Source organism: Mus caroli, unplaced genomic scaffold (genome assembly GCF_978045245.1).
Source record: "Mus caroli unplaced genomic scaffold, Mus_caroli_1 scaffold_3, whole genome shotgun sequence".
Taxonomy (NCBI): Eukaryota; Metazoa; Chordata; class Mammalia; order Rodentia; family Muridae; genus Mus; species Mus caroli.
This window is the reverse complement of record NW_028227258.1, coordinates 46,003,878-46,030,337: the sequence shown is the minus strand read 5'-3', so window position 1 is coordinate 46,030,337 and position 26,460 is coordinate 46,003,878. Positions and strand designations below refer to the sequence as shown.

The 26,460-nt window shown below is 34.4% G+C and overlaps 1 protein-coding gene across 1 annotated transcript in view; it reads left to right on the top strand.

Moving 5' to 3' along the window:
* The window catches only part of Col11a1 (collagen type XI alpha 1 chain), a 186,192-nt gene that overhangs the window by 153,146 nt on the left and 6,586 nt on the right, over nucleotides 1-26,460 (top strand). The window contains exons 51-65 of the mRNA XM_021159058.2: nucleotides 442-549; nucleotides 827-880; nucleotides 1,463-1,516; nucleotides 2,642-2,695; nucleotides 8,797-8,850; nucleotides 8,982-9,089; nucleotides 9,639-9,692; nucleotides 17,960-18,013; nucleotides 18,902-19,009; nucleotides 19,472-19,525; nucleotides 19,625-19,660; nucleotides 19,753-19,806; nucleotides 21,089-21,338; nucleotides 24,979-25,091; nucleotides 26,113-26,181. Coding sequence (XP_021014717.1) covers nucleotides 442-549; nucleotides 827-880; nucleotides 1,463-1,516; nucleotides 2,642-2,695; nucleotides 8,797-8,850; nucleotides 8,982-9,089; nucleotides 9,639-9,692; nucleotides 17,960-18,013; nucleotides 18,902-19,009; nucleotides 19,472-19,525; nucleotides 19,625-19,660; nucleotides 19,753-19,806; nucleotides 21,089-21,338; nucleotides 24,979-25,091; nucleotides 26,113-26,181 — 1,224 coding nt within the window. The remainder of the gene's footprint in view (nucleotides 1-441; nucleotides 550-826; nucleotides 881-1,462; nucleotides 1,517-2,641; nucleotides 2,696-8,796; nucleotides 8,851-8,981; nucleotides 9,090-9,638; nucleotides 9,693-17,959; nucleotides 18,014-18,901; nucleotides 19,010-19,471; nucleotides 19,526-19,624; nucleotides 19,661-19,752; nucleotides 19,807-21,088; nucleotides 21,339-24,978; nucleotides 25,092-26,112; nucleotides 26,182-26,460) is intronic.

The window sequence follows — 26,460 nt, the reverse complement described above, 5'->3', positions numbered from 1 at the left end:
ATGTTTAGTAACTGAAAATCCTCCAGATACTTTAATTAGTATATGAGTTTTGAAAGAAAGACTGCATTTGCATGAGTGAAGTCACTAAAACTATAACGTGTTCATTGCATACATTGTGTTTGGTGGATTGTACATAATAAAAACCAACAAACCTTGCTACATTAAACAAACCTGTATTAATTAAAATTGATCATTCTAACTTAAATTAAGCTGCTATAAAAAAATACTACATTCCCTTTGCAATCTCGAGGTATTCTTACTGTCTAATGTGCAGGGTTCGTAACTACTGACCTGTAGCTCCTATCGTTCAGTTCCTGATAGATGTTTTGCAATGCAGAATATAGACTCCAGTAGCAGAGCACATTCCAGCCCACAGTACTAATGTGAAAACCTTGAAACAGAGCTTGTAAAGTAACTCTTTCTTTTGTTTGTGTTCTGAAGGGTCCCAAAGGAGAGAGAGGAGAGAAAGGAGAAGCTGGGCCCCCTGGTGCTGCAGGTCCTGCTGGTATTAAGGGGCCACCAGGTGATGATGGTCCCAAGGGGAACCCGGTGAGTTTGTCTTCTTTAAAGTGAAATTTGTATCTGACTCATTGCTTAGCTTTCCATAGATAGACTAGAAATGTGGGATTCTTGTGAAACCTATGTCATTATGTCATTTTATATTTTCACATACATTAATTTCAGTTTTATTTTGTTCATTTATTCTTCTATCTGGAACACATATCTAACCAGCCTTTGAGATAACTTTAAGCTGTTAAAATAAAAATACAACATGATGATCCTTTCTTTTTAATCTGTTTATTTTCCTTTTTTTTCATCTCTATAGGGACCCGTTGGGTTTCCTGGAGATCCTGGTCCACCTGGAGAACCTGGTCCTGCAGTAAGTGTCATGTAGGAATAAAAGGATGCTTGGGTGGGGCTGTTCCCTCAGTCTTAAGGAACATTTGTTTTTTTTTAAAAATGTATTAAAAGTGAACTACAGTCAGAATGCCAAATGAAGAAAACAGTGATTGCATTGATGACAATATCTATCTAACTGATGACTCTTGCACCTTGGTTATATGACTCTCCTCTTCATTTGGACAACTATTGAGACTTTTTTTAGAATACAGAAGGAGCATCTATACTTCTATTTACAAAGTTCAAACTTTTATTTCTTAATCTTCTTTACTATGTAAATCCTACCTGGAATTGCTTCATGTCTGTTCCTGATGAAAGGAAGCACTGGGGATCTACACTAATTTTGTCTTCAAACGTTCCTTATATCAAAAGAGAACTTTACAATCAATTGGTATGGAAAGAGCAAGGAACACCATAATCTAAAAAATATGTGTTATAGTATTGTTTGTCCATGTGATCACAGTTTACTTCAACAGTCTACCAAGACAGTCTGTACAAGTTTTGTGTCTTTATAATAAATATAACAAGAAATATTTGGGTTAATTTTCACTGTCCATTACAGGGGCAAGATGGTGTTGGAGGTGACAAGGGTGAAGATGGAGATCCAGGACAACCAGTAAGCAAGTCCTTACCTTTTTCAAATCTTGGGTAGCCCATACATTTTTTTTAAGGTGATTCAAAGAGATCAAGTTTAGTTAAGTTTGTTTGACTGAATCATCTCATTTTATGTGTTGTGTATGCATTTCCGAAATATGTCATTATAGATTTATGAGCTACTATGGCAAATTCTTTTACTTAGGGATTATTTTATAAAACTTTTATCTACTCTTCTCCTATCCAATATATCTAGGCTGCAGCTTTGCCTCAACTCCTCCTAGTTGCCCTCTCCCCAATTGTCCCCTCTTCTCCCAGAAAAGAACAGGCCTTCTACGAACAACAGAATATAACACAACAAGACACCATAAGACCATATACAAACCCTCACATCAAGGCTGGATGAGGCAGACCAGTGGAAGGACAAGCAAGGGTCACAGAAGCAGGCAATAGAGAAAGAGACATACCCACTCTCACTTACTTATAAAAATTACTTTTTAAAATATAAACAAGTAGTATAAAGGAAAGGGAGCCTAATAGCTTGCTGGGGTTCATGATCTATTTTAGCCAAGACACTAAATAAAAGTATCATATAGACATTTTAATTTTTTGGAATGACACAGAGTATTTAGCCAGGTGGGTTACTTAGGAAGGCAAAAAAAAAAAATATGAAGGACATAAACTTTAATAGGTTTTAATACAGCTTCATTTCTTTCAAGGATCTCTTTATTAGGTATCAGGGGTCTAAGGTAGACTTATGCACATATTCCTCATAATTCTCTTCCCAGTAGCATTAAAAATGCTAAGATTATATGAGAAATTTAGAGGTAATAGGCAGATATACTCACTGCTTGCAATCTAAAACCTGTGTCTGTGTCTGTTAGGTGTTTGCTAAATACCTATTGCCACTTTTGAAAGGAAATTTAAGCCACTTTCTTGTATCTATGAAGATGTTTGCTGAATAAACATACCAGCTCACTCTATGAATATCTAAAAGCAATTCATGTATCTGAGTAGTAGGCAAGGCTTTTAGGAATGATTGATGTGTGTACATGAGACAAGAGTCAGTTTCAGTTTGTATAGGGTGGATTTATGTTGGTTATGACAAATACCTAGCTTACTAAACAGTGTAATTTTACATTTCTAGGGTCCCTCTGGTCCATCTGGTGAAGCTGGCCCTCCAGGTCCTCCTGGAAAGAGAGTAAGTTTTTTTCTCATTCATTTGAATTATTCACTATATGTTTAGATTGGTGTTACCCATGCAAACTTTAGGCAGCTTCCAAGGAGGCTGAAAAATAACCACTTTCCTCAGTGTGTCAGAATCATCACTACCTCAGAATACACTTTAACCATTTTGCTGTCATAGCTGAAATGAATCAAACAACTCCTCAATTGGGAGTTACCTGTTTCTTTGAACAATATTAACTGCTTTTAAACAAATTTAATCCATAGTGTTCTCCAAGGGGTGAAATGTCCAAACCTTAGTGCACACATTGTGAAAGTATGAATGCTTATCAGTAGATGGAGCACAGACTTGCATCTATACTGTAGATTGTTTTTTGTTGTCAAACTTCATGGATTTGGTGTCTTACTGATGTGCAGAGACACCATGGCCAAGGCAAGTCTTATAAAGGCAACCACTTAATTGAGGCTAGCTTACAGTTTCAGAGGTTCAGTCCATTATCATCATGGCAGGAAGTGTGGCAGGCAGTGTGGGGTAGACATAGTGCTTGCTGAAGTTGCTGAAAGTTCTATATCTTGCTCTGAAAGCAGCCAGGAGAAGATTATCTTCTGCAGGCAGCCAGGAGGAGGCTCTGGACCACTGGCCACACTTGGGCATATGAGACCTCAAAGCCCCACCTCCACAGTGACACACATCCTCTAATAAGGCTATGCCTCCTTCAATAAGGCCATACCTCCTAATTGTGTGCTTTCCCATCAGCAAAGAATATTCAAACCACCATATTTGGAAATAAGATTCATAATGAAGCAGAGTTTTTATAAAAAACGATAGTATTAATTTAGTAGTGATGGTCATAGTAACTGCTGTTGGTGAGGTGAGATGTCTCCGTGGGTAAAGGTGATTGCCCGCAAGGCTGAGTCCTATGCTCAGTTCTCTAGGTCCACATACCAAAAGGAGAGAATTGACTTCTGTAGTTTTCCTTTGACCTCCATACACATATCTTGGTAGACATGCACACAATACTAAATAAATAAATGAAGTAAAAAAATATATATATATATATATAAACAGATTCTGACCGATTCGGTTCTATAGAAGAACCAAAGAGATTTAAAGATTTTACTTAAATTAGAAATAATAATTTTGTGTATTAATGGACAGGAGTTTGATATTTTAATGCATATCTATAATATACATTGATAAAGCCGGTTAATGACCTTTCCCTCTGTTCATATTTCTTATGCTTGAAGGTCATGATCCACAGATGGTAGGTTAGCTTATTATGAACTGTTGTCATTCCATAAGTGTAGTGAGGTCTAAAACACAGGTCTTTATCCTAGCTGTGTCTTTTCATCTGTTAACTAGTAATGTTTTATCCTCGTCCCTCTGCTCTCCTGAGGAACAACTAGCTTATAGTATCTTTTACATATAAGTGAGGACAGGGGCCACTTTTCTTCTAGTGTCCATGTCTGTCTTATTTCCTATGACATAATGTCCTCTGATTGCATTCCTCTCACAAATGACAGGATCTCACCTTTATGTATGGCTGACTAATATCCCATCAGATAGAATTGCCACATCTCTGTAAACACTAGTCTGTTGATCCCATATCTTAGCAGTCATTCCTGGGGCAGTAATGAGAATAAGAGTGCTGGGAGCTCTTTGCCTGGTGCATTTAATTCCCTCTGGAAATATAATCAATAAGGGGAGAGGAAGACCATATGTTAGATCCACTTTTACTCCTTTTGAGGAACCTCCACACTGTTTTCCTTGTAGATATTTTTAATTCCTGGAATGATGTATGGCAGCAGCCTTTGCCTTATCTCTTCAACCTTTGCGGTTTTGATAACAGTCATTACCTTGTGAGCATTTCTAAAGTATCTCTTGTTTGTTTTCACTTCTTTTGACAAATGTCCACTCAGATCAGTGGCCCATTTTTAATCAGAGCCCTCATTTGGTAGTTGTTGCTACTGATCTATCCAGTTCCTTTTATGTTCTGCACTTTAATGTTTTGTCAAATAGTTAGCAGAATTTTTCCCCCACCTATTGATTTTCGTTCTCCGTAGAAGCCTTTTTATTTGACATTATGCCATTTGTCTACTTCTGCTTTCCTGTGTTTTGGCAAGCGTCAAAAAATTATTGTTCATGCAGATGTCTAATAGTGCTTCCACTATGCTTTCTTCAACTAGTTCCATATGCTCGGTTTTACAGTATGGCCTGTAATTGGGCCAAAGATAATTTTTATAAAGAACAACACTTAAGGATAAGTTCTCTAACATTGGTTATCTGTAGATGTGTGGTTTCTTTCTGAGATCTCCAATTTTTCCACTATTCTGTCTGTTTTTTTGTTGTTGTTGTTTGTATTCCCCATGCTATTTTTTTTTTTTTTTTTTTTTTTTTTTTTACTGTGACTCTGTGTTTCAACTTGAAAGTAGGCTTGTTCTTTATGGTCAATATTGTGTTGACTACTGGGAGCTCTTTGGTGCTTTTACATGAATTTTAGGATACATTGTTGATATCTTGATAGGTATCCTTCAATGTCTATTTTCACTTTAGATTTTTACTTCTTCCGTAATTTTCTTTGTTGCAGTTTTTATCTTTTTTTTCTATTAAGTTTATTACCTTCACTTTCTGTCAAGTTTATTACTTTTGATTTTTGATTCTTTCATTTGTTGAATGTATATGTTCAACAGCCTTCTGCTCTGGAATCTGTAGTTTAATCTATCAAAAAAAGATGTGAATCTTTTCTTATTATAAATTCAAGAACTTATTATTACTTTATTATTACTGATGCTGTAGTAAAATTAGAGCACAATAGGTTACAAATGGCTTTGAGTAACTAGACTCTCAGATTATGGTCAAATAATCGTCCTTGTCAACAGTCAAAGGTCTCAATGCCCTTTAACTATATGGGTGGATGAATTGGGAATATATACTGATAATTCAAATTTAAAATAAAGACATTTGCTTTTAGAAATGCTCTTAAAAATTCCTATATATGTAAGTAGATAATACATGGCAATGCTAAAGTAAGGTATACATCCAATTAACATTACATTATGTGTGCAAAGTCCCAGTTTAAATTGGCACCACTACAGATCATGCATGTCCTCAGAAATACACAGCTCAAAAATAAAATTAAAGTGGCTAGGGAAATGGCCCAATAGTTAAAAGGACTACTGATTTTCTAAAGACCTAAAGCCCTGAGTCCTATGCATGCATAGTCTTCAACTGTGAAGTAACAGTAACTCCAGTTCCAGGAGATCTTCTGGCTTTGATTGGGTACCTGTGTATACATATCATAGGCACATACAGATAAACACACAAACACATAAATACACACATTTAAAGGTAAATATTCAGAAATAATACTAAATGTTCTAAAAAATTATTTATATTTTACTTTTAACTTTAGATACTCTAAATTATAGTATTTAGTTCATAGACAATTTTCGATTTTTAATGTAAAACTAAGACACTTCACTTGCTTAATATTTGTATAAGTATTTACTGAGATAGCTAATTTCACATTAAATTCAGCATAGGTAATTTTAATACTATTTAGTCAATACCCCTCTCAGTCTATGGTTTTGTTCCTTATTACTTAATTTTCAAGATCCATGATATATATACATACCCAAGTACAACCACTTTGTACATGAACATGACCTACTTCTGAGCCACTGAAGAATTTCATGCCTATCCATCCCATCTATGGATTTTTGCTTCTACAAGAATGATCAGAATGTAAAGTGCTTATCATAGAAAATCTCTCATCTACCTACACTGTAGGACTCAGATATGACATTAAATCCTCTGAAAGTCTTCCTTTCCCCTAAAATAGATCAAATATATACTATATAACTGCCCTCATTTTCATACTTTTTACATTTACTGATTTTAATAAACCTACATGTCTGTCTTTGTATTAAATTTCTGTACACTCCTCATGGTTTTCATGTCCTTTTGTATTTATATTCATCATGCACAATATATTTTGGATCACAAGATATACTTAAGTATGTTGAGATGTGAGTTGCAGAATGAACAAGTTGCAAGATCATATCATAAACAGTAGTGGAAAAGAAATTATATGGTGCCTATTTCTTCTGATTTGAGAAATGTAGTAATAGCTACTTTCAGTGATACACTTAACAACTTTCTTTTATGTAAACATGAAAAATAACTAAAACTGAATTCTCAATGGGACCTGAATATATCTGTTTGTGCTGCCATTTCAGAATATAAAGGCTGGGTGACTTATAAGGAAAAATTGCATTGAGTTCATAGTGGTGTAGGTTGAGTCATTCAACATAAATAGTCTATACTAAATAAAGGACTTCTTATCACATTACCTTTGTATCATAAGCGCATACCATAATATAATGATCATGAGGAAGGATGGTGAAGGGGAGAGCCTTGGAAGAAGGGAAAGAGAAAGAAAAATCAAGAGAAAGAGAGAGCGGACTATTATTCCAGTAAATTTTACTATTGCTACTTTCAAAATAATACTCATTCAGATATCTTAAAACATACATTCCATTGCCTAGTACAACAAGAGAATTTCTTGTTCAACATGGTAATAGTAGGCAAAGTTAAGCATGTGCTGAATACAGATTCTGCTGAATAAACAGTTGTACTGCAACCTGTTCTTCAGGATCTGCTTCTCCCTCTTAAAAAATAAATCATGCGAGTGCATCAAGGACATGCATTTGAATTACCAATTGTGATTCAGCACATTGCTCTCTTCTTAAGGAGCAGTGCATAGACTATATACTCATCTTTTGATTGGAGGCACCTTGAATGTCCACTGTAACTGCATGATTGTATGTGTAATGAGTGAGCTTACAGTAGTTATACTGAAAAAAAATTGGTCAAAGATGCCTTCATTGACTCTTACATGTAAAGTGAGTTCCCAGAACTTGAGTTTGATGAAGCAATTGCCATTTATTTCATTTGATAATTATGGTATGGAAAGAACATGGAAAATATAACCTTTAATCAAAGTAGAATACTGAAACATATGAAACAAATGTTATCTCACATCTCACTGAATATTGCCAATGCATCTACTGTTTCACCTCAATATCTAATCTCAGATAATTTTTAAGATTTATTTATTTATTTTATGTATATGAGTACACGGTAGCTGTCTTCAGATACACCAGAAGAGGGCATGGGATCCCATTACAGATGGTTGGGAGCCAGCATGTAGCTGCTGAGAATTGAACTCGGGACCTCAAAAAGAGCACTCAGTGCTTGTAACCATTAAGCGATCTCTCCAGTCACCTCACTTAGTAATTTTAAGTATGAGCATCAAGAAAGTTGAACGGATGGAAAGCAAGAGGAACTGGGGAAATTACTTAGAGATCATTATTCAGTGTTTCTTTGCATACACTTTTCTGTGACATTTTGAGCATAATCGTTTTGTCTCTATTCCTACCATTGTAAAAATGACATTACTTTAATCTTATGTGTTTATGAATTAAATCTTTCCATAAGAATGAAACTCCTCTGATGGCCTTTATGATTGTGATGTTTTTCTAGCTGGTGCACAATCCTAGATTGGATGAGTATTTTGCTGTACATATAATGAGCCACTTCTGAAGCATTTCTAAAGTAAAAGCTGTAAATATTGTTTGATATATTCCAGGAACTCCAAGTAATTTTAAATGACAAATAACCCTTAGCATTTATACTCATACTACGTTTTTTATTCATCATCATTTTGAGACTTGATTTTGCTCTGTAGTTCTGGCTATCCTGGAGCTCACTGTGCTGATGGAACTGGCCTCAAACTCACAGTGATCCACCTGCTGCTGCTTCCTGCATGGTGGCTTCAAAATCATTCATCAAACTATTAAAGTTCAGCTGTCTTTTTACTGTCTACATCAAGGTTATGTAGTGATCTTCAGCTTACTTAGTTGGTGACTTATCTTAAACTATCTAAACGGGAGTTTTTACATGAACTTAATGTTCAACGTCAGCAATGTTTTAAACAGAAAGATAATATGAAAGTACAACTTCGTGGTCTAGCAACAGTTCCCAAATTTCAATAGTGCTCCTCAACAGCATTTCTTTAAGGTGGTACATATTTAACTACAATTTTATGTTTACAGGGTCCGCCTGGCGCTTCAGGTTCAGAAGGAAGGCAAGGAGAAAAAGGTGCTAAGGTAAAACACGAGATGGAGATGTGGTAGGCAGTTTATGCATGCACCGAAGGCATATGTTTCAACACATTAAATGATATTATGAGCATTATTCTTAAAAATGTGCCTATGCATTGTATTTCCTTTTCAAACAGGGAGAAGCTGGTGCTGAAGGACCTCCTGGGAAAACTGGCCCTGTCGGACCTCAGGGTCCTTCTGGAAAGCCTGGTCCAGAAGGTCTTCGAGGCATCCCTGGTCCTGTGGTGAGCATTTCTACTAAAAGGGACTCCTGTGAAAATAACCTTAAGTTTTAAAACCTATGAGTTAAAATGCCTATAAGGTTGTTGCTTCATAGCCTGTAATTTTCTCTATGGACATCCAATTATTTCTATTAAACTTATTAAGTAACTTACTTTAAACAACTTAATAATTATTTAAAATATCTCATTCATTTTATTTACAAAATTTTATAAAATTTAAAATTTATGATTTATTTTATAATTTTGTGGGAAAGTTCTCATTTATTAATACAGAAGAGGAAACTACATCCTAATATGACAGCAATGAAAGTTTTCAGACATATTTCAGAATATGTATATAGATGTACATATGCTTATATAAATATATGTGCATGGACACATAACCATATATGCATACACAGGTTCACAGAATAAAAATTTTAAAAACTTAGACTATTTGTATGTTTTAAGGTAGTAAAATTTACAGATGCTAAGTTTTTCTAAATATCCAACATTTAAAAGTGAGAGTTATTATTTTGTTTGGCAAACAAAGTTTCATTTTCTTTTGTGTAGGGAGAACAAGGTCTCCCAGGTGCTGCTGGCCAAGACGGACCCCCTGGTCCTCTGGTGGGTAACATTTTTTCGTTATTTATAAAGAACCCTCAAAAAATACTTTTGTAAGCTAGAATTTGTGAATGTTTATCTTATAAAGTGGTTTGTTCCTTTCAGTAAGACTATTAGACATTCAAGGAGAAAAGTACTCCTGATAATAACATGGAAAGATTGCCAGTTGGCCCAGAGAATATTTCTTTTTCACACACTTTAGATGAAAAATATCTTTTCCACTCAGATAAAGTGCTACTAATGATACAGCTCGTAATTTTCTCAGTGCAGACAGTTCTACAAAATTCATGTAATTAAATTTTGCTTCCTGGACATGTTGGCACATGAATTTGGCAGCTGCCCAAGTAGATGGTTTCTTTTTGTAAAATAAATAGGACACATTATATTATGCTCTATAAAAGCATGTTATTGTTTTTATGTTGAAGGCGGACACTACAATGACCTCCACATTCAAACAGCATGCTTGATAAATGCAACAAAGCACTGGCTAGCCAACATCTTAGAATCCAAAGTCTCTCTTGGTAATAATGGGCATGAAGTGAGACTGCAAACACATCCTTTAAAATCATTGTTTACCAGGTCACTTTGCTTTACAAATTGATTCAATGTGATAAATTGATTTTACATAATTATATCTAAGGGATTAATCCAAAAAGTAAAGAATGCTCATAGCAATGAAGGAGTACGGTGCAATTTACTTTAAATAACCACATCCTTTCTTGAAATAATCTGAACTTTCTTTACATTCCTCTTATCCAAAACATAGACAGCCCAGGACACACCAAGACCAAGTTCCCATCGCAGCGGTGATTCATTAGTCTCAGAACTACAGGGCAGGGCATAAGAGACAAAGACAGGAGACAGAGGACACACGGAGGAGAAAAGGTGCAAAGTAGAGGGAGAAGAGGTAGAAACAAAGGCAGCCTCTGGATAGAGAGGAGACAGATTGGTTCTTAGGCAAGTGACAGGAACATGCAAGGGAAAAGAATTCCTGTATTAGAGTGAGGCGTTTAATTTTGATTGGGCATGTTAATTAAGGTAAATACAAGGAGTTTTTGATGCTGAACTTTAATAGTTTGATAGCTGGATCTTGGCAGTTAGCCTCGGGAGAAAGTGGGCAATAAGGAAATAGACCTTGGTGGATAGTTTTAGGAATATGATGTAACTTTTTAGCAACATAGAAGAAATGGGGAGAAGGGTAAAAAGACAAAACTTGCTGGCTGCATGTGTTGGTAACTGGATAAATGGTGTCAGATCTTTAATTGACCTGAAGCAGGAGATTTCTATTTATCTACTCTCATTATCATAAAAATTGAGCCCTGGGTGAATCTGAGTCAGTTCCAGGTCTGCACTTTGTATTTAGAAAATATTTCTTTTTGATGTAGTGAACGCCTAACTACAGATTCTGAGTCTGGTAGCAAAATGTTTTCCCTAAGTATCTCCCTAAAATTTACCAGGGTTATTTTTCTTCTTTTTATGTTACATTTTCCAATAAGTATTCTGACCTTTCAACAGATGAAATAGAAGACAGTTATTAGAGATTTCCTTTAGCTAATGTTAAAAATAAAACCATCAGACACACCAGGTGATTAAAGTCTGCAAAATTTGTATTTCTAATGCTTAAGCAAATTTAGAGTATAAGAAAGCTGAATAATTCAAATTCTATTTAGAAAATTGCAGTTGTAAGCATCAAGAAGGACCAACATGGGTCTACTAATTTCATAGCTGCTGGGTTCACTGGAGAATAATACTATGTGAATAATAGTGAAATATATATATATATATATATATATATATATATATATATATATATATATATCTTTTTAAATGACTCTAGTTGCTGGAAGGTGTTTCTTAGTCCTCGGGGGATGAATGGAGTTAGGGACTGCATATAGTGAGCTTTCTTACTTATCTGAGAATGATGTATTTTAGAAGTAACATGTTTTAAATGGAGTTAGAGATATCTTATTGGTACAGGTTAAATTGACCCACTATTGAGACAAACACACTGTTTAAAGACATTAGCTACTTCCTGGGCTTGAAGGATGACATTAAAAACCCTACTCTAGCTCTATATTCTTAAAGAGAGAATAGTGAGGGATCTGACCCAGTCCGATAAAGGAATATTAAGTTTAATTAAAAATAATTGAGATATATTCTTGATGCATTCTTGAATGTATTAAATGGGTTCTTTTAAAGCATTCACACACATGGTGGACAGTGGAGCTACTGAATAAGTGATTGTCAAATGCAAGATGGAATTATATTTCTAAATAGTCACTTTTGTATCTTTGGTGAGTGTAACTAAATGGTACCTAAATCCATACATGTATATAGCCAATACTCTGGATTAGAAGTCAATGCAAGGCAAGCAGGGTTATATTTAGAGCAGCTAAAACATAACTCTGTTTTAGCTGTTCCAGTGTCGAGCAGAGACTCACCTTCCCAGGTCACCTGTGTGTTTGCTTCCCTGATTTAGAAGTATGATCTAGTTACAAAGGAAGGAAAGAGGCTTAAGTGGGGATAAATGTGGGAGGTGATGCCAAAATATGTGAAAGTTCAGACAAGTTTGCGTTGGAGTTAAAAATTAATCCACTTGAAATTTATATGAATAATTCCTTATTCATAGTATGCTTTGCTCATATTTACACATACGTTCACACTCACATCCAAGACTGTTCAGATGGATGTCTGCAAGTACTCCTTGCAGTACGGTATTTGTGCTTTTTCTTAAGTTGTCTATAGTTCCCAACACAGAAATATTCAACCACATTAACCACGGTACTTAACAAAGCCTTCTTATTTTGTTTTCTTAAATGTTTGTGTTTTAAGTTTATTTTGAAATGTGTAATTCTTTATAAAAATCCAGATTGGCCTTGGTTTCATTATTTGAGATCTTGTCTCAGACCACAAGTATTGGATTTCAGAAGTGACCCCCTCATGCACAGCTATGAAAGCATATCTTTGCAATTATATGTAACTTAAACATCTGTATATACCACTCTCTCTCTATATATACACACATATATATATATATATATATATATATATATATATATATATATCACATCACATGCACAGAGACACACACACATACACATGTACATATACACACACACACATATACCCACATACATACACACACACAAACACACAATTGCTTCACAGAACTAAGGACACATGTGACGCACACATGTATCAATCAGAAAGCTGAAAAGACTACTTTGACAGTGTTGTTTTGTGCATAGAATGACTCACTTCTTGAATAATCAACATTTTAATGGGTGTGTCTTAAAAGATAAAGTTAAATAAATTCAGTTATTCACTATTGGGTCACAGTTAATATTGTTTAATAATTTAAAAAGCTTGTATTTGATATTTGTAAGAATAATTAATACTGTAGTAGTTTTAACTTTTTTCTTTCATATTTTTGTTTATTAAACATCTAATCATTTCAACAATGCTGGAAAACAACTTGGAATTTGGTCAATTTTAATATCATAAAGGCTTTATTTTCAGAGAATAAAAAAATATTTGACAGCATCAATTTTTAAACATCCAAATGTAAACAATAGAAGAGATGGGTTCCTGAATTACAGTTTGAATAATTTTGTTTAATGTGACACATAAACTCTGTAACAGAGCTGTAATATATGATATTCTTCAGTGACTAAATGGGTTTAATTTTTTAAGTATCTGCTCTTTCAAATTTTCTGAGTTAAGTTTAGGGTGTACAGTTTTTCTTAAATCCCAGCGCTATACAGTTTTGCATTACATATCAAGGCAGATACTGCACAAGGTACTACGGTACAGGGAAGTGTTTGCATCTGTATTTTGAGCACTTATAAATGCCTGGTTCCTGTTTTCCTTTTCTCTTTATTACTTATGAATTATGTATTTCCCTAAGGATTTTCCATTTTACAATATCCTGAAGAGCAAATACCAAACATGAACCCTTGGAATCATATTTTTAAACTCAGACCTAACGTTTTTAATATCTTCCATACAAAATCAGAGAGATTATAACTGTCTTCCCTGTCATGAAATCACTAATTTCTGTTTCAGACAAAAACAAAACAAAACAAAACAAAACAAAACAAAACAAAACAAAACAAAACAAAACAAAACAAAACACATAATACTGACCTGGATTAACAGCATCATTCCTTTTCCTTCCTGAATAGTATTTGTAGAGAAATACCTCAAAAATAGATTTGACACTAAAATAATATCTAGTATGTAATTTCTTAATCCTGAGCAATTAGGATTGCTTGCATTTCTTCTTTGTCATTTTATCTTGTACAGTTATGATAGAGTAAAAAAGCTGGTATGTACCCATTCATCAGGAACATATCTAGAAGTACTGTTAACATTTGCACTGTAATTTGTCATTTATTTGGACAGATTTTAAGCTAGATTCCCTTTTCAATATGTTAACATTAACATAATGTTATTGTTAAATACTGTGGATAGCTCAGGGATGGCAAGTGAACATTTGTAACTCTAACGATGATTGAGATGTGGATGCCTGGTGTGTGTTATGTGCCAGTTCTTCCTCTGATAGAGAAATTTCTATAAACTGTCTCATGTACCTGCTAGACAAACTATAAAGGGAGAGCAGAAGAAATATGGCCCCTTTTCATATTTTCAATATATAGAGAATGTAGTGTTATTTGACTGGGATGCATCAGAGTCAACCAGGATTCTTTTATATTTTTACTTATTCCCTTTACATCCCACTCACAGCCCCTTTCACAGTCACCCCCTCCCCAATTCTTACCCTACACTCCCCACCCCTCCTCTTCTGAGTGGGTGGAGCCTCCTGGGTATTCTCCTATCCTTCAACCAGGATTGATAATGGTTTCTGCTTCTGGTACAAGTCAATGGTTCTTTATTATATCTATGTATATATGTTTGTATACATGTCTGTATTCTTCTCTCATATAATACATTCCAACAGCAGACTTTCCTTCCTCACTCCTCTCAATTATATATTCCACAACTCCCTTTCCTCTAGATCGACTTTTTTTTTTTTTTTCAATTTCCCTTCAGGAAAGAGCAAGCCTTCCAGAGATATCATCCAAGCATGATAAAACAATAACACTACGTGCAACCATCCTATCAAGGATGGATGAGGCAACCCACAGAGTAAAGGGGTCCCAAGTGCAGATCAAAGAGTGCAGTTATGTTTTGTTAGAAATATTTCCTTATGCTTTCATACATCTTAGTTCTAATGTAGATTATGTCTCCTATGTGATGGTGCTATAAGGCCAATACATTATTATTTAATTGTTTCTCTTACTCATTTATATTATATCCTTTAACATATACTACTGGAGGTTCATCTAAAGTCATTTTAAAAATGTGTTACTAGGAAAAAATATTTTTCTTTTCTGTGGGGTTGGGGATAAAACTATAGCCTTTAATGCATATAAAGGTGCATGCTGGGCAGGTATTCTACAGCAAACCTACACTTCCAGTAACATTTCTTTTACTACTCTTATTTTTTCTGAATGCTTTGGTTGTTTCGTGACAAAGTGTGATGACCTTGAACTTGGTACTTTACTGGAGATTAGCATGAACTTCTGATGCACATGACTCAATTGACCTAAGGCATTTATAAGGCATTTCTGCATAAAGCAAAAGAATGTGTATGACACCAATATTAATTTAAATTTTAGTGTTAAATAATTAAATTAAATATATCTTGTTTATGTTTAATGTGCATCACCTTCTTTATAGTCCCCTGGACTACATCATGTGACCAAATTTGAGACCTGATAACATACAGAGACTTTTCTTTTGTTTGTTTGTTGTTGCTGATGTTGTTGCTGCTGCTGCTGCTATTGCTGTTGGATTTTCTAGAAATTCTCCGTCTTCCCCACCACATACTGCTGCATATTTCTATTCATTCTCCTGGCCCTCTGGGCTTCTCTCCTGTATGATGTTAATTTTTAATATCTGAGTAATGCTTAATATAAAGAGAGGTGTCTAGTCTTATTGCAACTTGATATGCCTTGCTTAGTATAGATTTCTAGGAGGCCTGTTTTTCTGAAGGGAAACAGAGGAGGAGTGGATCTGAGGGAGAGGGACTGGCAAGAGTGGAGGAAGAGGGGGAAAAATGTAGTCCAGATATAACATACCAAAAATAAAAGAATAATGAAACAAACGGAAAGAAAAGAAAACAAAAGAAATGTAGGAAGTAGACAAAGGAAAAGTCTCATTGTAAACTAGTTTCAACAGTTGAAGAATTTTTGTGCAAGCCTCCAATAAACAACTAGGAATGAACTCCAATAACTTAGCTGGGAAAGAAACCATACAATTTATGTTGGTTCTTTGTTATGTAATTGAAGAAGAAAAAATAATGTTCAATCTAATTTATAAGCTTTAGGTCAAGTCCTTGCATTCTCCAAACGGGTTTGTAAGCTCATGTCTTCTTTTTTTGCTACTAAAAAGAAATTATATTAAATTGATCTTTGCCAAAACTGTGGCAGTACTTATGGCTTAGGAAAATGTATAGCTAGACTGAAGCATGATAATCCTCTTGACTTTACCATCCAGCAGCCTAATTGATACATTGGACCCGTGATCCTCCAGCCAAATGCATCCACTTGATCTTCCAAGAGTCCTTAGTTTGCAAGCATTTAAATCACAATAAATTTTTAAGTCAAAGAAAAACAGTCAAGTATCATATTCGTAAATAGTGCTGCAGACAAAATCCTGTATTATAATTTGCTAAAACCATTTCTGGCCCACAAGAAGAAGTTCAAACATTTCTTTTTATTCCTTAATTATGTCCAGTCAATTGTTATAATGGATGTGTTTCCATTCATTTTCCTTTCTGCTATGCAGGAGCTTTTCTATCTTTAAAACTTTGGAATCAATTTCAGTGCACTTCCTTTGAAGCTCACCTTCAATGGTTTGTCAAATGGCTTGCCATTCCTTTACACAAATTGCATTGCCCTTGGTGGTTGTCATCACTCTGAGAAGCTCAGCGTGCTATTCTAAAAGAATGTTGGGCTATCAATCCAATTCCTGGATTTGAATTCCAGGTCACTTCTTATAAGTCAAATGAATGTTTTAACAAGTTAACTGGACACAAAAGCTTCATAATCAGTCTTTCTATGAATATTGAAAATATAGCATTAAATCATAGTATTATCACTGTGGATTTCAATATATCTTTCTCTCCAGAAATCATAGTGAGATATGTTTATATTCAATAGAATATAAGTAAAATTGAGGTCAGAATTCAGAGTGTTATATATTGCCTCTTGTGGCTTCAAGTTCATATCACAGACTCGTTTCCTGATTCTCTACAGAATTAGATACCATTCCAATATATACCAATATAGTTTTATGTGTAAACACAACAATATCACATCTATATGACTTCTCTTAGGTATTCAAATGTCATTTAATTATTACAATCTTTTGGTTTTTTTAAATGTTGCTGAAAATATTGTAACCTTTGAAATTAGAGCTTTTCATTGAAGTACTCATTAACTGAATGCATAAGTTCCAAATCTATTCTGCTTTAATTATTATAATTAAGAGCTTATGCTTTCTTCTCAAATGTGAATCCATATATCATCTATCCTATTTCAGGTTTCACACACACTTATTTAATTAAAATTATCAATATTTTGATTCCTCATCAACTTTTTAAGATCATGGATTTCTCTATGGTCCCAGCAAATGCAATAACACTCATCATTGTTAACCTTGACTGAGCTTCAAAAAACAAACTGCCTCTGTAACTCAAATGTGAATTTTTTGATACTTTTGTTTAATAAAACCTATCACATATATCCATAAAATATATGCATGAGGACATGAACATAGAAACATTCATGTAGAGATAAACACATTTGTATGTACACAGATATACAAATAGAGGTATACATGTAGGTCTATGCACATGGGGTACACATATAGGGATATATACATTGGACAACTAAGAGAGAGAAGGACTTACTTTGGCTCTAAGGTGCATGGCCAAGAAGACACAGTGAATGGGACCAGCTTCTGTCCCTGGTGCAAGAACTTGAGATTGTGTGTTCATATGAAGAAGGCTGAACAGGAAGCAAACAGGAAGTCCTACCTCTGTAGTGCCCAGCCATCCTGCTCTGCCATACCATTCTGTATAGCCTCTAGATCTAGAGCCCATAGTCCTACAGCTTTCTGGAAGATCACTACCAAATGGGACATTACACATTCAAACCATAACCCTTTTTCTCAATATCTTTATTTCCTTTATTTTTGTTCAGGGACCTCCTGGTTTACCTGGTCTCAAAGGTGACCCTGGCTCCAAGGGTGAAAAGGTAAGAGTAAAAGACTGTGTTATTAGGATTTTATAACACAAACAGCAAATCTGACAACTTTCTCAAGGCCACTAAAAAGGCGATTTCAAACTCTACTACTGTCTTTCTGATTATAGGAACAGATAACAATTTTCAGAGCCTCAAATGTATTTAGTGAAGAAAAAGTATGCAGATAGCAGTAGAAACTGTTTCAGCAGGAGAGCGATTTCTTAATGATCCCTTTTAGGCACCTTATGGAGAAAGCATATGGTTATGCTAAATAACTCTCCCCAAAAATAGACTGAATAGCAAAAATGACTCTTTTTTTCTGTTTTAAACATGGAAGTAAAACTTTTAAATCAGAAATGGGTTTTGAAATAATAATACGTTCTCCCAGAATTTATATTGTGTTTTACTACATAAAGAAAATGAGCCATTTGTATAATGGAATTAGAATGGTTTGAAAGGCTTTTACATCTCCAGAACTCTGTTAAAGACTAAGCGGTCCCTAAAGAATGTGAAAGATTTCATATTAAATGAGATGCTTACTGAAATAATGAGCTCTCTGGTTTTTATGTTACCAGTACACCATTTGGACATTATTGTTCTTTTTTTTTTTTAAGTTTATTGCAGATGAAGCACTGATATTTGTTTGTTTGGGTTTTTTGGTAGAAAATTCTTTTATTTGTAATACTTCATCCTTAATAAAGGTGGCTCTTCCTGAAAGCAATAATGATCCACTTAATTACATGGAGGTTCTAAACTCTAAATTTTATGCAAAAGGCTTATCAAAAAAACCCGTCAATTTCTTTCATGTTATGGTTCATGAATTCTACAGTCAAGTATTTTATGACTAGAACTTCATCATGGTTATAACATATATTACTGGTTTTTCTTTCTTTTTTATAGGGACATCCAGGTTTAATTGGATTGATTGGTCCTCCAGGAGAACAAGGGGAAAAAGGTGACAGAGGACTTCCTGGGACTCAAGGATCTCCAGGAGCCAAAGGCGATGGGGTGAGCATAGTCAGATGGTTTGTCCACATCCATACAGCAGGGCAATACATTTGCACACTGACAAGGTTTTTCATGTTGATCACTGGAGGTCTTTAGGGCACTATATTCTTACCTACTTTAATTCATGCTCTTTAAAAATATTTTAATGAATTAAAAACATGATTTAAGTAAAAATAGTGAAAAATACAATGAGGTAGCTGTTTGTACAAGTTATTCCACACAACAATCAGATCTTATTTTGAGAGTTTTAGAGATGCCATAATGAATGTCTGTATAGTCCTCATGGTGGTGAAATCATATAAAATTATATATTGCAATGAACAGTAAAAGTCTTGGATTACCAAACAAAAAGTAATTCATAATGAAAAACTCTTCGATGCCCATAAATTTTCAGATTTTTGCAATATATGTAGCAAAACATGAAAAGGAAGTGATATTAATTGTATGCTGTTTTCCCGCTAGGGCATCCCAGGTCCTGCTGGTCCCATAGGTCCCCCTGGTCCTCCAGGATTACCAGTAAGTACAAAACAAGAGAAATATGAAGTAAGTGGCAAGGATGCCGGTGCAAGGTATTGTCCAAGTGTTTACCTGTGTGTGTTTCCTTGTGTTTTCCAGGGTCCTGCTGGCCCAAAGGGTAACAAAGGATCATCTGTAAGTGCTTTTCTCGTTTGAATAGCAGTGCTTTGATGAAGCCCGTGCATTTCTCTCTCACTTAATGGCTTGTTCTCTTTTCTTTCAAACAGGGACCTACTGGCCAGAAGGGTGACAGTGGTATGCCAGGGCCTCCCGGGCCTCCAGTAAGTGTATATTAGCAAGAATGATGCTCTCTTAGAAGGCATGTGGGTGCAGGAAATAGTTTCTCTGGACTTGTGTAACAAAGGGAAGAAATATTCTGTCCAAAGTACTGATGTTGTAGGAAAATCCAATGTGGTTCCTCAGATTATCACCCTACATGTCAAGATTTGTTTTTTAACTGATATCATTTCTTACATATAAATATTTCTTAATTGTATTCTACAATAAACTTACTAACTTTTCAAGGTAATTATTTCATCACATTTACTGAAACTAACAGAATATATGTCCCACAAAATGAACATGCACACACACACACACACACACACACGCACACACGCACACACGCACACTTCAGGATTAAAAATGAAAGCTCAGATCCCATAGCTAAATAAGTGTCATTTATTAGGAATGTTATTTTTCTGAAGTGTTTGTATTAAAGTGTAGACCTATATGTAAGACACTGTATTCTGTTTTTTTTTTTTTCTAGTTAAATTGTCTCCAACCATATGTGTGTTTGTTTAGTCTAGCCACAGGGCAAAATACAAGCAGTATGTCCCTGTGGAAGCTGGAAATCCTAGACCAAAGTGTCACAGGGTTGGTTTCTTCTGAAAGACATGGGAGGAGAAATTATTTTAAACTCTCATCTTATATATAACATCCTTTTCTTAGATTGCCAACCTTGCCTAGATCTGTGTTCATGTGATCATATTTTTTTTTCTTTTCATAAGAATATCAGTGATACTTCACTAGGTCTACCCCAGTGACTTCAGCTTACCAAATCATATATTCCCTCATCCCAATTATAAGAAAGGTTGAAATCTTAGTTATTGTGCTGAGTTATGCATGTTTTAATATGATAATGGGGCAGATTTGTTTTTTGGTACTCATTCAGAAAGTAAGCTATTATTGAATAAATAAAATTTGGATAGCCTCAGAGCTTTGGAACAGTGTTCTAGTCCCCAGAGATTCTGGTATCTAGTCATGGATATAGCTATACAAATTAAGATTAGCCAATAAATACAAGTAACCTATGCAGTATGTCACCAAAAATTCATACTATGGTAATTTACAGATACGGTACCAGTAATTATCTGCTTTGTCAACCTACCTCAGTATCTCTACTATACTCTTTTAAAAATATATCTTTTTATCTATTACATATCATTAATTTAGCAACTGATAGTTCAGCCAATTAATTTCTGAAAAGAATGTAAGTAGTAAATAAAGTCACGGAATATCTTATTTTTCAAAATTAATGACACTCACTCAATTTGCTTGCAGGGTCCTCCTGGAGAAGTGATACAGCCATTGCCTATTTTGTCACCGAAAAAGACCAGAAGGCACACTGAAAGCATCCAGGGTGATGCAGGAGATAATATTCTTGACTACACAGATGGCATGGAGGAGATATTTGGTTCCCTCAATTCTCTGAAACAAGACATTGAACACATGAAGTTTCCCATGGGCACACAGACCAACCCAGCACGAACATGCAAAGACCTGCAACTCAGCCATCCTGACTTCCCAGATGGTATGTCAATAATTACTAAGCAAATGCTGTGAGCTGTTCAGCCATCAAAGTGCCTTGTCAGTTCACTCATTTTTGTTAATATAGTTAATATAGTCTCTAAATAAAACTAACACAAATTACTATTACTGTTAACCTTGTAAATAGGGAAAAAAACAACTTATTTACAGCATGTATTCTAAGAAATGCTTTCTATATAATTAATATAGTCTCTAAATAAAACTAACACAAATTACTATTACTGTTAGCCTTGTAGATAGGGAAAAAACAACTATTTACAGCATGTATTCTAAGAAATGCTTTCAAAAGCTCAATACAAAATCATGTTTTATTAAATTTTGACAGGATTAATTTTGGATACTTATAATTAGCACAGGTATATTTGTCCATTTAAATGGCTCACAAAACAGTATTGTATGTGCATAAACATTCTTACACTACATTTATTACTTACTGACTTGATGTTAATGACTAATTTTATTTTAAAATGATTATGTTAATATTAACTAATATGAATATGTTAATATGGTTTAGTACATTAATCTGAATAATATGTATAAGAGTAAGTAGTTTAACAGCTGAATATTTGATCCATGTGTTTGGTGAATACAATATTTAAAAATAATGATGACTTGTGGAGAAAATTTAGTTTTCAGGGCTGGAGGGCAGTAAGAACACTGGATGCCCTAATACAGGACCTGGGCTCAGCTCCAGTACTCACCTGATAGCTTATACTGTCAGTAACTCCGGTTTCAGGGGATTTTTGGAACTACTTCTGGCTTCCACAGGCACCAGCATACACACATTACACTTACACACAGTCAGACATCACAATTGTAGTCATAATATAAAACTAAAACTTTTTTGAAAATAATTTTCCTTTGATGCACACATAGCCAGAAAAAAATTAGAACCAGCTTACTTAATAGTAATCATAATTTACTGTGCCTACATCCTACAAATGCCTTGTATCTTTGCTTTCTGAAGAATTAAACAGTTTTATGGTTGTTAAATAGGTGGTAAAGTCATCTAATTTGTTATTTAATGAGGAGTAAGTACTTATCCAAGTCTCAGTTTTCCACTTTTTCCTGAAGTATGTCTGTCACTCCTTTTCTCCCAGGAAATTATTGTGTTGTATGATTGACTTTAAATTAGTATTATGATTCATTTATATATAACTTAGTACTTCTAGACAAGTCAAACGTAACTCACAAGTAGCACTAAAAAGTATAAACACTACAAAACTGTTATTTTCTTAAACGTAGTCTATTAACACTAGCAACAGTAATTCGATCCTATATAAATGTTGTTGTTAAGGTTGTGAAATCAATATTTATGTGAAAAGATACATTTAGTTCAGTGACTTATAAAGAGATTCTTACTTTTTACTGGCACCATACAAGCAATGAGATGGTGTCGTTTAGTTTAACATATGCTAGAAAATTACTCTTCCTACTCCAAAGTTTAAAATCATTGCCAATCAATATATTCCTGTTGGGTTCATATGACACTTAAATGAATATAAATGAGTATGACTATATCATGTGACTTATATGCTTCAGAACTCTATAAATGATTTAGTTGGGAAGAACTGATCACCAGGTGTAAAAGATAAGAACAGGTATTGAATTACAAACCACATGTGTTGCAGAAGAAGAGCTGAAGGGAAAAATGCTCTTTAGAAAGGATGAGCATCCTGTGGGCTGTACTTTCTGATAATCTCAACATAACAACCCACTTTGTTAGTTCTTTACATTACTAATTAACTGAGATTATCTCTATTTGTTATACATTTATGAGGAGTGATTCTACATACAGGTTTAATACAAATATTGTATGTTCTATGAAAATAATATGAATTTATACAATAAGGGAATCAGATCAAAATAATGTTAACTTTGATAGTTATATTTCTTCTGAAATTATAAAGAGATATCAGCCATGATCATAATCAAAAGATTATTCCAGGAAAACTGTGGGGGAAATTTGCAAAATTATGATGAAGCAAGACCCTAATGTGAGTGTAAAACCAAAAAATAGCTCACTTAGAGTAAGCAGTCATGAACAGCCTGCAGAGTAATGTGTAGTAAATTAACCAATCACAAAACCTTGTCAATGTATCTGGGTAAGGAGCTGATTGACTATTCTACAGAGGAAATGATGATGCCAACTTTGCAGTTAAAATAGTCTTAGCTTAGTGCTGAATAAATTAGAGACAAATTGAACATGGGATTTATGGTATATGGAACCTCTTTAACTTTCTAATGTTTTAGTGTTTTTATGACCTTGGGTACTTTGCTCCCCCCCCCAATCTGTGTGTGTGTGTGTGGGTGTGTGTGTGTATAATGTGAAAGAGCACACATTTGCAGCTGTACATTTGTGTGCCTCCATATGGATTCTGGGTTTTAGGTTATCAAACCCAGATAACCTAAAAGAGCATCTAGAAGAGAAGTGCTGTTAAGTGCTGAGCCACCTCTCCATCCCTGATACTATACCACTCTACTGAACAAATTTATATTAAGAATTTATCTTTAGTATTTAATTCTTAAGGATATTTTAGGGCACTGTTAATTGAAATAATTGATACAAATTGATTTTCTATAGTACTCAAAACTATATATTCATAGAACATACAAAATAATAAAAATGGTGTGAGTGCTATAATTGTGGATTATTTTTATTTAGTTATATGGTTTTCCTAAGAAGCTTCTTCCACGTGTGAAGGAATTGAAAAATGAGAATACTTTTGTTACATAATGTATTCAAGTTACATGAAAAAAATATAGAAGCCATTGAAATGTAAAGAATTTCTCCAGATTATATGCAGTATTCAATGTTAAAGAGTTAGATGTTACTGTACTTTTAAATTTTCTAGTACTAAATCCATTTGAGCTTTTTATGTTTTAAGAGGGACTGGAGAGAGGGCTCAGTGAGCAAGTCTGTTGCATAAGCATAAAGGCACGAGTTTTGATCCCTAGCTCTCTCACAAAAGCTGGTTATGGATGAACATATCTAAAATCCTAACTTTGCCAGAGAGGAGTCAAAAGGATCCCAAGAGCTCACCAGCCAGCTAATCTGTCTGAATGGATGAGCTCCAGGTACACTGAGAGACTCTGTCTCAAAACGAAAGGTGGAGAGTTAGAAAGAAACATCAAACATTGACCATTGTCTTCCACACAATTACACATACTTGTGCAGATGCAAGTGCACACATAGATGATATAGCCACTGAGGTCACATGCCAATCACCTTGTTTTGTTACTCATGAAAAAGTGTTGATTATACCACTGAGATTACTAAGATGTGATGACACATGTGGGATTTGGGTCATGCCCACCCGATCCTAATTTGGATGGCGCTTTATTCCTCATGGATAAACAAAATGCTCATAGGTGAGAGGATTGTAGTTAAGCCACAACCAAAGTATAAGAGGAATTCTAGGAACTAAAGAGATTACTGCAGAGTGATTACTTAGGCTATTTACAAAGGTTTGAAGCAAAAGAAACATAAAGTAACTGTATTCAGATATACACTGATATATGACAAAAACAGCACATGAAATTTAATATCTGATGCATTTCATTTTGATACCACTGGCTTCATATATGAGGTTTTTCTGTTTTGTTTTTTTCTTAACTTCTAGGTGAATATTGGATTGATCCTAACCAAGGTTGTTCAGGTGATTCCTTCAAAGTTTACTGTAATTTCACAGCTGGTGGTGAGACGTGCATCTATCCAGATAAAAAATCTGAGGGAGTAAGTATCAATCTATTTGGTAGTGGATGTTGACAGTTCCTGCCATGTTTTTGCAATATTGAACTAAACAGGAAAATTATACTGTCGTATTTTCATTTATCTGCTTTTCTTTCAGGGTAATTAGAATATTTCATTTGCATAAACATGAATAAGTCACCAAACTGATGCCCATGGTTTACACATACTTCTTTTCTTTATTTTGTTACCCAGATGTATTCTTTAGGCACCTGCTTGCTCTCAAAAATTCTATGGCTTTCCATGACACAGAACAGCTGAATCTCGGATCTTAGAGAGTGTATGGTATTCTGTGCCCATTATCACATGATAGAACTCGCAGCTGCATATTATGTTGAGAGCCGAACATCTTATAAAGTATTAATCTCTTTTTTAAATGAACATATGCCAACTTTACATATAATTTGAATATTTAATCTCAGCAAACAAATTCCCTGATTCTTATCTCACAGTATTTGGGTACTTGAGTTTTATCTCTAGAGACACAGATTTTCTGTTTGAAGAAGCATATTCAACTGACATAATGATATTTTCTGATATTATATAAGTAGGACAGACAATATTTATTTATTCTATTCAGTTAATAACCCTCACATTTCCTATCAAGTAGTGTGGCAGACAGAGGGATGTAAACTACTTCAAGTAAGTCATCTAACTATGTGTTCAAAGTCTTGAGAGGAAAAGTTAAGTTTATTATTTAAATGGAAAATGTAATTTGCATAAGCATCCTATTCCTGCTCCCTGATAGCCTGTAATGAGCTTTTTTAAGTTAGTCTCTCTCTTTTCTTTATTTTTAGCCAAAAAGTCTATCAGGAAGGAAATAATTCAGTCTTCATTACATGGCATTCCCAATATCTACCTCGATGTTTGCTCGTATCTCGTTTCATAATGTAGGAGTCATACGTTTCAGAACACTTATTTGTACCAAAGTTTTCTGATATGCATGCAAATAATAATACTCATGACTTTTATCTATTTTTTAAATTTTCCTATTCATTTCCAACAGGTAAGAATTTCATCGTGGCCAAAGGAGAAACCAGGAAGTTGGTACAGTGAATTTAAGAGAGGAAAACTGGTATGTTGCTGCTTCCACATACAACAAAATCTCAAACTCCTTAGGTGTAGCTCCACTTAAGTGTCCTCAGAAGCTCAGTCAAATGTATAATTACTGCTACACAGCGTTCCATAAGATTTCACGGTTCCCAGCTCTTTAAGTCTTAAGTATAAGTAATTCCTTAAAGCTTTGAATCAAAAATAACTGAAAGAGTTTCTGAAAAAAGAAAGTATAATCAAATGAAAGTTTCAGTTTAGCATCATAAAATAGTATTTTTTTTTTACTAAAAGTAGCAAGAAT